Source organism: Malaya genurostris, chromosome 2 (genome assembly GCF_030247185.1).
Source record: "Malaya genurostris strain Urasoe2022 chromosome 2, Malgen_1.1, whole genome shotgun sequence".
Classification (NCBI taxonomy): Eukaryota; Metazoa; Arthropoda; class Insecta; order Diptera; family Culicidae; genus Malaya; species Malaya genurostris.
In genome coordinates this window covers 95218989-95235490 of record NC_080571.1, presented here as the reverse complement: position 1 = coordinate 95235490, position 16502 = coordinate 95218989, and the positions used below count along the sequence as shown (strand labels likewise).

Below are 16502 nucleotides of genomic sequence, written 5' to 3'. Positions count from 1 at the left end.
ATTATTAACACTGTACTAAAAACACAAATTTCATTTTATTCAATTTATAACTAGTGTTTGAGACTCGTTTATGTATTTATGAAACAACTTTTCTGAAATTTTAGATATAAAAAATACAAAGAATAGCTCTACGGGTTTTTTTTCACAGTGGATGCAGAACATTGACAGCGAATATCAAGCTATCATAAAATTCTCTATCTTAAAACCAGTACTTGCAAAGCAATGCAAAAGAATGTGATATCATGGATTGCACTGATTTTGCAATTCCCAACTGAACTGATTTATTAACTCCAGTGTTTGTCAGTGACAATCGCTCTCGACAAACGATCAAATAAAGGTTAAAACGCTCGTGTACTTAAACGATTAATTTTTCATCTGAAAGTGTTCGATTTCTTTCAATAATCTAGTTTTAGAATTTTGAACAAATCTTTTTTTATGCGGGGCGCATGTTTGGCTTCTATTAAATTAGAAATTGAAAAAAACAGGGTGGCAAGTGATCGAGAAAATCAGAAATCTCGCTGGTTAGCAACGTCCAGTCGTCAAACTACCGATAAAAATTCTTTCTTTCTCGCGATGTACTCGAATTTTTTTCCCCAGTAACACGATACAACGCGCTCACCCGTTGAGAGTTTCACCGCATCTACACAAACACATCACAAATCCATTAGAAAAAAGGTGTACTAGGGATCTAATTATCGTAAGATCTATGAAGCGTGGGAGATGCGCATAATTTTGTCTGAGCGGGCTAATTTTTCATCCAATGTGTAATCTGATAGTGGAGACATTTCCCAACTAATCAAAAGTTGTGATAAAAGAGACTTATTTGGCTTAAACAGCTTACGAAGTTTATTAACCCATTTATTAAGTAATTATCCACACTTGACGCAGTCGAAAATATTATAAAATACATTGTTCAGCTTCTTTGCAGCGAGAAAGTTAACGCGAAACTTGTAGTGTACTTTCAAGTTCTCAAAAGTTCCGCGTGTACTTTCAAACAGCAAGAAAACAGATGTTTTAAGTAATTGTGGAACTTCTGGTTGCTTATGCCGTTTTTAATTGGCGTGGCGTGTTTTATAATGAAACACCGTCAGAGTCTGCTCGAAAGTGCAAAACCATTCCACGTCACCAGTGTTTTTCAATGAAAAACGCTATTAGATTAGCTCTTGAAAACTAAAAAAATTTGCAACTCAAAACTTAGCTTGACTTCCCAGCTCCGATGATTTATAATGTAGAAACAAAAAAAATTTGCGATTTGAAGTGTATTAATAGCAACTTATTTATGGCAGATATAATCAATGTCTCTCTTGGCTATTAAACTATTTGAGTGTTCATTAGGGGGCAGTATCACCACTCATATGAATTTTTATGGTTTTAAGGTACATTATTGACACGTATGTTCTAAGATACAGGATTTTTTCCTTGATTGTTTAAATGTAATTAACATTAGGGAAAATTGTTCATAATTCCGATGTTCTACCGTAACATTCACTGATAAAAATATAAAACAAATATAAATAAAAAATTGAGGAAATATGAAATACTTTTAGAACAAATTTTCGGAACACGAGAACTATTTTTTATGCAACAACCCTGATTTCTACCAAAAAGGTGATGAATCACTAAATTTTGTTTGTAAATCATGCCGACTTTTGCCAAATACGTATAAATTTCAAGGTGTTCAGTCATAATTTCTTTTTCACCCGCATGTTCACGATAAAAATAAGAGCGCATAAACATTTAACATTGAGTCTTAAAATAGTAAATAAATCTAAGATATTATTAATATGTAACCATCAAAAACGGCATGGCACACACATATTCCAGAAATTTTTTTTCAACGTAATAATTTATTCATTACGAAATTTCCATAAAAAAGATTATGTTCATCATAAAGCTGATTTCAAAACCTTCTAGAATATTAAATCATTCCGAAATAGATTTGACATAGGTTTGATGCTTCATTTTGCTTCATAAATCTTATGAAAAATGGTCTACTAGACTGGAATATAATCTCATAATGGTTTTATTTGGATTTTGAGGAGTTTAAAGTTGTTATGCTATATTGATGAAGTAACACTGAAAACTACTACAGGTATTTCTTAAATTGAATATGTAACTTGGGGCGTGTTCTGCTTCAATTTACTCACACTGAAAGACATGATTCGCTGTTCTCTATTCATATCAAAAAGACTCTTTCTAAACAATTTAAAAACAAATTTTCTTTCCATCCAACGGCATTCAACCCTATGACGCAAGAGTTTCCAGAAGTGAATATAGTAGACCAATGTGATAAATGGAATTTCGATAGGTCATAAATAGACAGGATGAACAATTGGTTTATTGATGTATTTGATATTTATCGTTTATTATTACATGTGCAATCAAAATATGAATCATTATGTTTTTAAATCCATTTCAACAATAAATTTACTTATTATTGAATAGAAAACAATTACTCAATAGTGCTGATTTTCTGTAAAAATATGAATAAATTGTTTTCCTTGTTTGTGTTTAAAAACTTCACCAAATTTATGAACATTTCTTGGTTTGACTGCTTTTTCAAAATATGCTAAAATAAGTTTTATGCTGTTTGTTGGCATTTTACCAAGATTTTTTTCAGAATAAAACGAAGGTTGTTTATTATTCGATACTCAGAAAAAGGAAATATTGTTTCATGAGTTCACCATCGCTCGGCAATGGCGCTGGTAGCAGCAAATACAAATTATAATACGGAATACTTTGACAAATTTTCAAGGACACATTTTGCATCGTGCGGTACACTGTCATGATACACTGTCAGAGTGACAATGTACTTTAACGAGTTTTCTATAAAACTAGCCCCCGCACTGAAGGGTAAGAACAAGTTCACCATAGTTACTGTTTATTATAGTGAAAAATAAATAAACAAACAGTTTTTATCTGATAATCAAGATCACAAGCGAATTGTAAGTTAAACAATAATCTAGAATGGTTAAGCCACTATGAATATACTACTAGCTGTATTGATATTTGTAGATTCGTAGGTGTTTGTGTTCATTTTCCATCTTTTGTGCTAGTGCCGGTGATATTTAGACTGATTGTTGCAGTTTAATACAGCAACGATAAACATAAACAAACAAGTTTGTTTTGCACCGTAGCAACTAACATAAAGCGTTGCCAGAAACGATCTCCTTCCACATTTTCAAACTATAGCAATGAAAGGGAGTAATTTGCTAGGCTTACTTGTTCAGGCTGTGAACCTAATATTGGCGGTTCGTTTGTATGGGACTTAGGGGTATTATTATTTGTATTTGGTAGCAGTAAACAGCGATGTGATTTTGAACAGTACAACGATAAATGACCGTAGTACAGAAATCACCGTTGTATCATGATGCTCGCGTGATACCACCGTGATTCAGGGTGACAGACATGTGATTTCATGGTGTACAGTGATACCGATATCACATGTCTATCATAATCATTAGGGTGTATGTCATTGCTCAACTGTAACGTGCTTTTCTTTGCTGGGTGTCATTGATAAACCTCCACCACGATAAATCAAAAATGACAGTTGAGTTAAAACAAAAATCGATTAGTTGTACCAAATTTTACCAATCAAATTCAAAAAACAACTAATCACCCATATTCTGTATTTCGATCGAATCGGATTTTGTCGAAAGAATGTAAAAATTTGCATTCTCTAATTCGATCGAGTGATGCTTTTGTATGGAAAACTCGAACTCGATCGAGCTACAGAATGCCAAATTTCGCATTCGATCGAAACAATCCGATTCGAACGAAATGCAGAATCCGGGTGAATATTTTAGTTATTTTGCGATCACTGGCTTTTCCGTGCAGGTTTATTAAAATAATAGAATTATTCCAATGAATGTCCCTAGGCTTTGGATGATGAGCTACAGGGTGCGTACCCCCGCTTGGTGGATGGGGGTGGGAGTCAATTTACACTTCGCGTATTTACAAAGTCTGACCATACCGAGATCGATCGTTAGCTTATAAATTTAAAAGATGAAAATTATTGTGTTGTCTGAATCGATCACGGAGTGGACAGGACTAATAATGCTTGAAATTGACAATAGGTCATTAGGTGGTTTCGAGCATTCTTATGCCTGGAATTGGTCACCAATTTGAATTATTTTGATCCAGTTGGGATGAATATTAATATATCATATTCGTCCTGAGCTTGGTGAATTTAATTCTAAAAGGAGGACTATTGTTATCAGGAATAGGAGTAAATTGATATCCTATGAACCGTTTAAGAACTTTCAAACCTTTCCGATCCGGCTCGGTATCGGTAATGTTTACAAATTGCAATGATGACGAAACTGATTAATCAAGTGTGAATACACTCTCATATCGGGAAAGGTTTGAATGTACTTAGATTTCTCAAACTTGGACACAGATGTCACCTTCTAACTAAGAGTGTGAGATGTGTGTTTCTGGAAGAGAGCGGTTCACGTGGACCATTTCATCCAATCACACCTAGTATTTCTTCACGAAATACATGTAGTTCTTGTTTCCTGGATGCGTGCTCAACACTAGAAGGCCCAACACTTAGTTTAGACCTAGACTGCTCAAAGGCAGTCAGAATGATGGAAAGAGAGAAAGTCAATAATATAAACTGTGACAGAATAAATAAAAGCTAGTGCAGTATTCCTAAGTGCATATATCGGTAAATAAAGAATTAAAAAAGTTCACAGAATTTCACGCGGTCCTTCCATTGTTTACATATTGTGACTTTCCTGGGCAATCTAGTGTTAAATGCGCATCCTTACATTATATAATTTAACAAGCTTACTAACACCTAATTTTCTTTTATTCTTATCACGAGAAAATATCAAAATGAAAGATTATAGACAAAAACGATATGGATATACTAGGATGCTACAGGAATACCAAAAGGAAATTGAAAACAAATCAAGAGCCCCAGTGAAACGACGAAACATTGGTATGTTATTGTAATAAATCTTTTGATGACATATTAACTTTTGGTAAGTCACAATATTTCTATTTTTATTATTACTTTTATTATTATCATTATTATTATTGTTGTTGTTATTGTAATATTATAAATATTTATTTCTTTATTCTTGATAAATTATCACATTGAGATATTAACAGGTTTCTCCGGCATAATAAAAAAGCGATGCAATGGGGAAAAGGAAATGTAACGTAACTTCGACAAAGATAGAATTAATCAGAGCAGATTAGAATGGATAGTGTTAGTAGATCAAACATATCTACATCTGTTTAGGAACTTTAAAGTAATAATCGTTTGTACCGCTTCAGACATATAAGACTATTTAGGAAAGCAGGGACAAGACCGAAGCGGATACAATGCGAAATTTGCAAAGTTTCATCGACGAGGACATTTAAGACACAGAAGCAGCTGGTAGGATGACAAAATACGAATACGACAGAGACGCACGACTCAATGATTGACTGGTTACAGGGTGAAGCACACACTTCCTGCTCAAGTGACAAATTCTCTGGCGAACTTGCAATAGAAGATACTCGTATCTTTCGTTGCAAATTGATAGCCGCAAAGGAATCTGTCGCTTGGGTTACATGCTGGAGGATTTCCTCCTTCGTTACTAATGTTCATTTGGGCACCATAGCCTAGTTCGTCTGGTATGGAAAGTGTGGATCGTTGTAACCACCCCCCTCGGCCAGAGCAGCCCATAAAGGGAAAAAAAAGAATTATTCCAATGAATGTGAATCTCTCAACGGGGGAGGACGTTTAATCGTGTTAATGCTGTGAAAATTCGAGTATTTCGCGAGAAAAAAGAATTTTCATCCGTACTTTGGTGATTCGACGTAGCCACACAGCGAGATTTTCGCTTGTAGTCCAGTGAAAAGAAAGTCCATTGGGCTATGAACAAAAATTAACTGGTAATACAGCCTAAGTTGCTGTGACATCAATCGGTGTCATCTCTGTGAGGTGACGTCATTCAGAAAGAAGAAGGAGAAGATGAAAAGTTATTTGGGTTTATTTTGCACTGGAAATAGTTTTAGCTAAAGAATTGATATTAGAATTTTCTTCGCAAAATCATTTGCAAATCTGCAAAATACATCTCATCTATCACTATTATAGTTTTCATACGAACAACTTATGATTTCCACAGTACATGAGAGAAGTCATGTTTGACATAGAAATTTCGCACAATGTTCCTAAAAATTTCGTATGAATTTCATAAAGCTTTTTATTGGAATTCCAATTTTCGTGACTTCATACGAAATAATTGTGAAATTCCATATATTTTTTGCCTGAGTGCCTGAGCATGCTTTCGAGCAGGGTTATTTTTGACATCAAAATAACCACTCGAGTGTCAGATTTTAACCAAAAGTTAAAATTAACCGCGAAATGGTTCACAGCCTAAAGCGGCCCTCATACGAAAATTATTATTGTCATTAATCGGTATGAAAATAAAGAAAAGTCAATAAATAAACCCTTTAAAACATGATTATTGAAAAATCAAAATCATCACATACCACCCTTGTATTCAATTTCGCACGCATGAACTTCGAGTCCTTTGAGGGATTGCGGGATACATATTAACCGATTACAACACCGCTCTGGAAATTCTTAGTGATATTTTTAAGAGGACATTGAATCTCTGCCTGGTTCTCACATTTTTGGTGCTTGTTGGTATGCACCGTCTTCACGAAGCAAACAATGATTATGAAACGGCAATGGGGTGTGAGTTTTAATTAAGGATCTACTACCAATAAGTATTAAAAAAAAAATCTTTTATTCATTCAAACGTACACTATCGCTACGCATAATTGTCCGTTGGGATTTCCTACGTATATGGGACAGTTATGTACAGAACGGTAATATCACTTTTGTACTTATCTTGTTAGTTTGACTTTAGGTAGCTTTAGAAAACTTAGAATACCAGCAAAATATAATTTTATACTTTTCTCACGTATAAAATTCAGAAACCTGTTAAGCATATTTCTTTTTCCGATTGGTAAGGAAATAACATATCAATTTGGTTGAAATCGGGTATTGCTAGAGGTTAAAGTACGTCAACGTCTAGCTAACTTCCGATAGACGAAGTAACCGGCAATAGCTGCCATGATAACCCCTACAACTCCAATAGCAACAATACCCCAAAGAAATCCGTCATCAACCAACTCAATAGGCGGCTCTATTCGAGGGTCTTCCGTTTGATCGACAACTATCGAAGTAGCAGTCGTTGACCTATCAGTTGGCTTTGGATAGATAGGCGATGACACAAACTTACAGCACATTCCTTCGACTTCTTGCTGATGAGATTGACAGTTACTATGTCGCTCAGGTGGCGTTTCAATATTCTTTTCATGTAAAAACTGTAGCATCACTTTCAAAGTAGGACATGGAAAATTGTTACCGTTGATGTACACTTTTTTCAGGGCCTTCAAATCGGGTAGTTGTCCATAATCCAATTGAACCATGTTATTGTCGTTCAGTTTAAGTGTTTGTAAAGCGGTAAATTCGTACAGGTGCTCAAGTCTTAAATCCGATGGAATAAGACTATTTTCCGATAAATCTAGTAGTTCTAAAAATGGCAATCCAACTCCTTTGCTATTATCTAAATAGAAGGCACCAACATCGGCAAGGTACAACTCTCGCAACTCCCGAAAGCCGGCATATAACGATAGATCAATAACACTATCTTTCGCTAGATTCTCGTTTTTACTTAAATTTAGTACTTGTAGTTTCTGACATCGAGTAATGTTTTGAATGCCTTCCAATCGATTTGAACTTAGATCTAATTCCCTCAAGACAGAACTTTGTGCATCTTGATGAACAATAACTTTGTTTATGAAGTTATTTTTAGAATGCAGAACCTGCATATTATTTGTAATAGTAACCGACCGCAGTTGGCAATTTTCTGCTTTCAGAAATTTAAGCTCGTTACCGAAAGGCTGCAGGAACTCTACTGGAAGATGCTTCATGGAGGAATTTTCGAAGGCCACATGTGTAGGTTTCAATATTCCCGAAGGATAACTGAACGAAAGTTGGTTGGTGTTTTCAGAAATATGCACATTTCGGAAAACACAATAATCCTCACCATCTGAATCATATCTCTCGATCTTGCATTCATGTATCTCAGCCCACGTTTTCGGAATCCATCGAAAGAGTATCAGTATTGAAATAAGTTGTATGAAATATCTGAAAAGTATAAACTCTCAACAGAAATTTACTCGGTTGGTGGCTAACAAATTTACCTCATTTTGTGGGCGTATTCTATTGTAACATGGCCAGTTTAATCAAATTGTCTATCTATATCCAGCGAACATGACTCATTTGTATTGTTTTTGTTTTCTGCTCTTCTCTTATCATTCATTCATCAACTATGTATTACACGCTTATTCACCGGTACTCAATTTCTCAAGATGATGCCAGGTTATTTGTTTTAAAATCGGTGTGCACTTCGAAAATGATACTAAGCAAATTTTGTTGGAAGATAGAAATGTTAGGGAAAACTCAAAGTGTAAAATTGTAATCCGGACACGCTATTCCTTCAAAATTTATTATTTGAGCTTCAAGAAATCTGTGTTAATATGTCGTCGTCATCGAAAGAAAATCCGGTCCTGGGGGACTGCAATATTGCTGGTTTAGAGATTTGTGGGCGTGGAAATATCATCGAATTATGAAATTTAAAAAAAAACATCAACCTAACAAAGTATTTTTTATGCCAAATGTGCAAAAATTTAAAAAAAATATAATTATTTCATTTTCCGAGGGAATTCCCCCTTTTACTCCCTTTCTCTCGGCGGGCCTGATCGTATGTTACACCTACAGCAATATATGAAAATGGGTATATTTAAAAATCTGCAACACATTGAAAATCTGTGGAACAAGGAATAATCTTTGGATTTGGCATCTCTGAATTTGAGTAATTCTTGCCAAAGATGCTAGATCTGCAGATTTCTCAAATGAACTGCCAAATATTTTTAGTTGCAGATTTTTGAAAATCGATTTTTTCGCAAACATTTGTTAAAAAATAATAGTTTGTTTTTTGTCTGCTTTAGAAGTAAAGTCTCGGTATTACATTTCTTTCGTGGAATTTAATTATCCGTTTCAACCGATTCCACAGCCGATTCTTGCTCGAAATTAACTGCTCATTTACTTTTGTGGCAATGAAAGCTGATATAAAAACGGAAATATTTTTTGCCAAGAGGCTATAAATTAAATGCGTATTTAATAAAGTGATCTGCTCTTGTGGGGGATTGTGTGAGATTAGCGGGCTTAGAACAGCCTTGAAGGGATTTTGCGAGACTCATGGGTTTATGAAAGTTTAGAAAGCATTGTGTTGGATTAGGTAAGAAAATTTCGAATTAGATTAGGTGATATTTCGTTGAGTTGTTCCAGAGTGGAGTGATTTCTTCTGGGGTTTGCCCAAAGAACAGACATCCAAGTAGAGATTTCAATGTGCATAAGAAATTTAACGGTTGTTAGGCAAGTCGATCGCTTATGGGTTTCCGTGTGCAAAGTCGTACGCAACGGTGATTTTCAGTTTGCCCTCATTTGACACATGACTACATTTCAACTCAGTCAGCTACCCGGTCAACATGTTATGATAATACCAAATACAAAATATTTGTATTTGATTATATATTATACTGTATAAGAAATTTATGTTAGAGATAGAGCAAAATATTCTTGGTCAAAGTTGTTTACCAGTCATCATTATATTATGATGATTTTGCCCTCAACCATGCTATATAGTATACAGTAGTAGATGTGAAAAAAAACATTTTTTATCCACCTAGTGGTGTAATGATCCCTTTCTTATATTACTTATATTTTTCAAAAACATCACTAGAAGATTCTGTCAAGTTTCTTTTTTTTTTGCGTACCGATTTTGCATAATTTTGCATGACACTTTGAAAGTTTTGATACTCATTGCCCTATAATTTCGGAACCGAAAGTCGAATCTGGATGAAATTGCACAGTATCTTTTAAGACAATGAGAGCTTTAATTTAAATGATAATCATTTGTGAAAATCGGTTTAACCTTTGCTAAGAAATAGAAGTGAGTTCCGTTTTTGGAGTTTTTCTTCACTATTACCGGTGCGTTCGGAAGCGGAAACCGCGCACTAATAGTTCCAAAGTAGATTTATATATCCACCAACTTCGTTTTGCATCGCTTGTGAAAAAATCCTCATGAAATTGAAAATTTTTACTAATCTCACTGTAATATCGGAAGCGGAAGTCGGATCTAGATCAACTTCTCAAAGAATTTTTGAAGAACCTCAAGACCTTTTATTTGCATCTAAATTTATAAAAATCGGTTGAGAAATTTCCGAGAAAATTGAATGCGCATTTCCTCATAGATTTGCACATTTGCTTTGTAATTCTGGAACCGGAAGTCGGATCGGGAAAAAATCAATAGAGATCTATGGGACTATAAGACCTTTCGTTTGAATCTTAGTTTGTGAAAATCGGTCACACCATCTCTGTGAAAAGTAAGTGACATTTATTTTCAATTTTTTGGTGCATATCACCCTGTAATTCTGAAACCGGAAGTCGGATCGGGATAGAATTTAATAGCGATCTATGGAACTATAAGATCTTTCATTTGAATCTGAGTTTGTGGAAACCGGTTCAGCCATCTCTAAGAAAATCGAGTGACATTATTTGTCACATACACACAGACATTTTCTTAGTTCGTCGAGCGGAGTCGAATGGTATATGACATTCGGCCCTCCAAGCCTCGGTTCAAAAGTCGGTTTTCATAGTAATTGCATAGGTTTTCTATATGCGAAAGGCAAAAATTGATTTTCTATATGCGAAAGGCGAAACGTTCCTGGTGTATCAAACACATATATCCGAACACATATTGAATAAAAATGCAGCAAACAATCATTGTAATGTTTCATTAAAACTTTGTGTAGATAATTTTTTACAACTTCGCATGGAACAACTCGCAAGAAACTTCAACTTGTTCGGCATAATTTTCATTTGGCATAATTGGCGTCGGAAGTGACGGCCCCCGCACACAAACCTGTAATCCACTCGTTTGCCCGGTTTATTTAAAGCTAGGAGCTATCCCTTAGTTTCACATTAGAAAACAGCAAGGCGGCGAAGCCACCTTGAGAATTTATTTTCTAGTTTTAGACCACAAGGAGGGCAAGGCAACCTCGGCTGCGCTAAGCCGCCGAGGTAACGCAGTCTGATTCGTCCAATCACTTATCGGAAAGCCTATAATCCAATGTTATCCGGCCGTTATGTATTTCAACCTTTTGAATTACTCCCAGCATAAAACGAATCAAAACAAAATATGCACAATTGAAATTATGCCAAATGAAAGTTATGCCAAATGAAACAGTATATCTTTTTTGTTTTATGCCAAACGATATTATGCCAAACAGATTTATGTCAAACAAAAGTTATGCCGAACAAATTTATGCCAAACAAATTTATGCCAAACAAATTTATGCCGAACAAATTCATGCCAAACAAAATTCGGTCAAATAACGTACACCCGCAATTACTGTGCACATTTACACGGGGGAATTACTATTGAACACTGGCGGTTCGGAATATATCGGCCACAATGGCAACCCTGTCAATGAAGGTCTAAACGTCAGAATGTAATAACAATTTGCAATTTACATCTCCGGTGAAAAATAACCGACGGGTCATCGATTGAATTATTGTATTTGCTGGAGAAATAGGAATAGTTTTACTTCTATATTATTTTATAAATCTGCAGAAAACGAGTGAGAAGATAAGTTTAGCAAGATGAGCGATAATGATATTTCTAAAATGAAGGTAAGTATTGGTTTTCGTCTCTTGCAGCAGATTCGATTACACAGACTGAAAACAAATAAAAAATGGTCGACGCGAACTTTCAGGTTATGATAGCATTTGACTTTAAAATTTAATTCGGACTTAGAAATAAAGTTTGTTTTGGTTTAATTTTGTTAATAGGTGGCTGATCTCAAGAAGGAATTAAAAACCCGTGGCCTCAACACACTGGGGAATAAAAACGAACTGGTAGAAAGGCTTCAGAATGCATTAATTGGTATTACATATAGCTGATATATTTTATTCTGTTTTAATGGCAGTTTCTTATTCTAGATGGCGGCGATCCCTTGGAAGATACTGCTAATTCTGAAGATCTTCTGGAAGACGACGAATTGAATGATGATATTCTAGAAGAGGAAGAAGAGAAACTTCAAGATGTTACCGTAGAGGAGGATCGAATGCTAAAATCGCCTACTCCTAGTGAAGCATCCAAGTCTGAATCACCGGAGCAGCAGAAGGCTCTCGATCAATGTAGCAAGGATCATGAGCCGGAACAGGGAAAGAAGGAGGAACAGTCGTTGCCGCATAAGAAAGTAGCTCTCAAACGAAACATATCGATTTCAGTTCCTACCCCCGTTACCACACCGGCTGCAGTGACATCCGTTGCTGGTGACTCCAATGAGTCAAAAAATAAGGAAACTGTTACTAAGAGCTCTGAACAACAATCAGGAGAACCGGAGAAGAAAATAATTAAACTGAGTCAAATGACCGCCCAAGAAAGACTTGAAATGCGCGCAAAAAAGTTTGGCGCACAAACTACCGAATCATCTGATTCAAAATTGCAGGCCCGAGCTGCACGCTTTGGATTGGGAAGTGCTGGTAGTTCTACTACCTCTACGAACAGTTTGATTTCTTTGGATGCACTTAAAAGACGCGCTGAGCGATTCGGCGGAAGTGTATCAAACAAGGTAACTAAACTGGAACTGGACGAGAAGTTACAGAAGCGACAGGCAAGATTTGGTGAAGCAGCAACAGCTTCCAAGCTTACCGCAACTGGCAAAGTAGCCATAACTGCAACCAGTAGCACAACCACAGATTACAGTGAGCGAGCTCGACTACGACTGGAACGATTCAAGAATGTCGCCTAAGCGTCAATATTGTATTAACTTAATTCCAGCAATTATCACACGTTAGAAGATTTTATTTCTTGGATCCTCGACATAGTTTAACGTGTTCCAAATAGTTTTTCATCCAACTTCGGAGAATGGGAGTTGTTTCTACTGTAGATTTCTGAAATACATAACTTACATACGTCAAATGAGTTTTTTTTTGGTGAAACCGGAAAGGAATGCGTTTTAAGGGGCAAATTACATTCTTAGGAAAACGGCCATTGTTGCAAAAGACAAAAGTAGTTTTCTCTGCTATCGTTGAGCGGAAGTTCAAAGCAGAAATATCAGTTTGGTACTTTTTTTAAAAATAAGCCGCGGAGAAAACTGCTTCTGTGACTCTCAACAATGGCTGTTTTTTTTTAAGATTGTGAATATAACTTTAATAAACATTCAGCTGGTCATTTCTTGCTGACATTGTCGATCATTACTAGACACTTTTGTTGGTAAAGAATGTTCATTAAACAAAATATTCATGTATCACATGACTTAAAATATTCAAAAGTAGGTGAAGTTCATATAACAATAACTTTGAAACTTGTAATAAGGCAAAAAAAAGAAAATTAGTTACGTTGTTGTAGCGAAACGATTTATTTCTGGAATCTGGGAACCAGCCGAATTACAGTATTTCTAAAAAAACGGTTGACCTTTCAGTATCCATTCTGTAGGTTTTTAAAACTAGGAATTCCCTGCAGCAACAGTCAAGATGATTGAAATTACGAAACGACACTTATCTAAAACAATACACAACATCACTTGAATATATTCTTTGCCTCATGTTGCACCAGTTTCAATCTCATTTGCTGGTACGTCTGGCTCTTCGTCGTTGTAGATGTTCTCAGCCATTTGCCAAACCTGCATTATGTTATCCTCTGAAACCGAACAAATGACCCACGGTTCGTTCGGATTCCACGAAAAATCGGAAATTTTCGCCGTATGACCACCATGTATAAACAGTAGTTCTGGTGGACCGTCTTCCGCATCCTCTGCGCTTTGTTCTTCACCGATTTTGAACATTTCCCACACATGTAACCTGCGATCGGTTCCCGATGATGCCAATATGGTTTCATTGTGAGGAGACCACTGGACTTGGAAGATTTCGTCTTTGTGCGACTCGAACGAATGCAATTTTAATTTTAGATTGCGAAGATCCCACAACGCCACAGTTTTATCCGCTGAGCCCGTAGCCAGAATAAACTCAGAGTAAGGATTAAAACTAAGACAGTTGACCTCGGCTGTGTGAGCATCGACTGTGTGCGATGGTTTGGATGTGTTGTTACACCGGGTATCCCAAATCATTAGTTTCTGGTCGTCTGCCACAGAGCCAAATAAAGATTCATGCAACAAATGCCATGCCACATCCTCAACAACAGCAGTATGTCCGGTGAAAATGTTCTTTGCATCAATTACACGATGTTCTTTTGGAGTAGCGTTGATATCCCACAAGCAAATAGTATGATCATCGCTGGCAGACAACAAATACCCGTTAAGGTTTGGATTCCATGACAAGCCGTAGCCTTCTTTCTGGTGTCCTCTAAGACGCAAATCTGGATGACATTCTCCACTAGGTTCAGGTTTGCTGGGATGTTTAGTGTAGTCAAACACGAGGACATCACTAGACGGCGTTTTAGTAGCAATCACACAAGGATTCTGCGGCATGTATCTGGCCCTATTTACTTCTCCTTCGTGGTTAATCTTGATTTCTATTTCAATTTTCCCCGAGACTGATCCAAATCCGCCAAACTCACCCTTTTCGTTGTCATAATGACTGGCATCGAATTGGGCATCTTCGTTTGGCAGCTGCACACTAGCAATCAGCAGATGATTCTGTTCATCAGAGGTATGCGTACCTAAAATCAGTCTATGGACGGAGTAATCCTTGCCTTCCGGTTTAGTCACATCCGGCAACCATTGAGCAGTTAATGACGGCCATTCCAGCGCATGAGTCATTACAAGGTCGTACAGAAAAGGTGTATTCTTCTTCCATATCTTGTACTCTTCATTAATGACCCGTTCTTCTACTGCGTCGTCGAAAGCCTCAGCTGAAAAATGCATTGATGCGATTGTAATGCATAATGACCAATAAAAGACAATTGATTTATATTCAAACAATTCTTACCACCATCACCCATTCTGTTCGAGATGCAATTTCTTCTGCCGAATCAAGAGTAATCACCCGCCAAATTATACAGGTTATAGAAGATAGAAAAGTCACTGCACCCCTGCTTTTTCGAGTTCCTTAGTATTAGTGCGAGCAGACACGCCGCGTACTAATCGAAGATCTATTGAAAGTAATCTATAATGAACGAAAAAATAAGTGTTTATTATTTCCACGCTATTAAAAAGTTTTTCGATTCATACTAACCTTCCTATTCAGTCGAAAAAGAAAACTGTTACAAGAAACTCGAACGAATCGAGAATTTAATACCGACACCTTTCTGCGTTGATTGTGCTATGCTCGTTATCCTTTCTTTGCTAAATAATAGAGATGGGCAATTCGCTCCTGAGCTGTTCCAGTGAATCGAATCATTGAAGTGAGCTGACAGCTCACAGCTCTTTTCAAAAGAACCGCAGCTCACCAGCTCACTCATTTGCTACCCAGTTCACTAAATTATGACGAAGGGAACATCCTACGAGCTGATCGGATCTTCGGCTCTTTAAGAGATTCAATTTAGTCGACATCAATTAAAGATAAGTTAATTCGCATTGCATTCAAATCAATGATTCAATTTCGATCATGCATATGAAAGATAACCGGTGCATAAGAAAAATGACGCACAAAATGAACCTTAAATTCAAACTGAAAGAGCTGATGAGCTGATACATCGAATCGATTCACTTTGGTGAGCTGATCGGTTCGGAGCTGTTCACCAAAATGAGCTGTTTTGCACGCCTCTACTAAATAATGCGAGCAGCGATGGCAGATACTTTATTACTACATTGAGGTATCATTAGAAAAAGTCATGATCTGAAATCTGATAAATGAATACTTTATCGTTAAGTGATATGTTCAAATGATTATATAGCGATAAATTGAATTCCGATTGCTTTACGTAGAAAACTCCAGATTATCCAAATAAACTAAAAAATTTTGTCGATATCCAAATCAAATCAAAGATATTTTTATTCCAAGTAAGCCCATATGAATTTTTGATTATTTTTTCAGTCATCGGTACCAGACGGCTACCAAACAGAGTAAGCGTATTCAAAGATTTTTCTGTAAAACCATAGATTTTTTTCATATTTTGCTACACAGATTCTGTGTCACAGCTCACAGATCACAGATTTTATCAAAATTCACAGATTTTTACAGATATTTCACCAAAATGATTATTATCAAGAATATACAGCACAGATATTTAAAGCTCTAAACGCTATAATTTTTTGAAAAAAGTGGACTCAAGTTACCAAGCCAATTAGTGGGTCTTAAGCGGACTTTAAACGATCGTTAAAAGTGTTATTACTAAAAATAATATCATTTTAATGAACGTGTATGGTGCAATAATGACGAGATTTCTATGCAAATTTGAAATATTACTTAGTCATCATTAAAAATGACAAAAAAAATTCTCGTGTAAGGGCCCCTTATGGAG

At 36.1% G+C, this 16502-nt stretch overlaps 3 protein-coding genes across 3 annotated transcripts; 1 reads left to right on the top strand and 2 right to left on the bottom strand.

Moving 5' to 3' along the window:
* Positions 1-6730: 6730 nt before the first annotated feature.
* Positions 6731-8354, bottom strand: LOC131432005 (uncharacterized). The gene is made up of 2 exons (XM_058598015.1): positions 8215-8354; positions 6731-8158 (listed from the first exon to the last, which is right to left on the bottom strand). The coding sequence occupies exons 1-2, from the start codon at positions 8217-8219 to the stop codon at positions 7030-7032; spliced, it is 1134 nt and encodes a 377-aa protein (XP_058453998.1). The 5' UTR covers positions 8220-8354; the 3' UTR covers positions 6731-7029.
* A 3209-nt stretch (positions 8355-11563) lies between these two features.
* LOC131431984 (SAP domain-containing ribonucleoprotein) lies at positions 11564-13061 on the top strand. The gene is made up of 3 exons (XM_058597989.1): positions 11564-11767; positions 11927-12020; positions 12077-13061. The coding sequence occupies exons 1-3, from the start codon at positions 11738-11740 to the stop codon at positions 12889-12891; spliced, it is 939 nt and encodes a 312-aa protein (XP_058453972.1). The 5' UTR covers positions 11564-11737; the 3' UTR covers positions 12892-13061.
* Positions 13062-13476: 415 nt separating this feature from the next.
* On the bottom strand, positions 13477-15713 carry LOC131430750 (chromatin assembly factor 1 p55 subunit-like). The gene is made up of 3 exons (XM_058595949.1): positions 15275-15713; positions 15029-15205; positions 13477-14951 (listed from the first exon to the last, which is right to left on the bottom strand). Exons 2-3 carry the CDS (start codon positions 15039-15041, stop codon positions 13684-13686), a joined length of 1281 nt encoding a protein of 426 aa, XP_058451932.1. The 5' UTR covers positions 15042-15205; positions 15275-15713; the 3' UTR covers positions 13477-13683.
* Between the last annotated feature and the right edge of the window lie 789 nt (positions 15714-16502).

Excerpts from the sequence above, each read along its gene's own strand:
- LOC131431984 (XM_058597989.1), top strand. The coding sequence starts at position 11,738 with ATGAGCGATAATGATATTTCTAAAATGAAG. Across the intron at positions 11,768-11,926 it reads ATGATATTTCTAAAATGAAG|GTGGCTGATCTCAAGAAGGA; the intron begins GTAAGTATTGGT and ends TTTTGTTAATAG. Across the intron at positions 12,021-12,076 it reads GCTTCAGAATGCATTAATTG|ATGGCGGCGATCCCTTGGAA; the intron begins GTATTACATATA and ends TTCTTATTCTAG.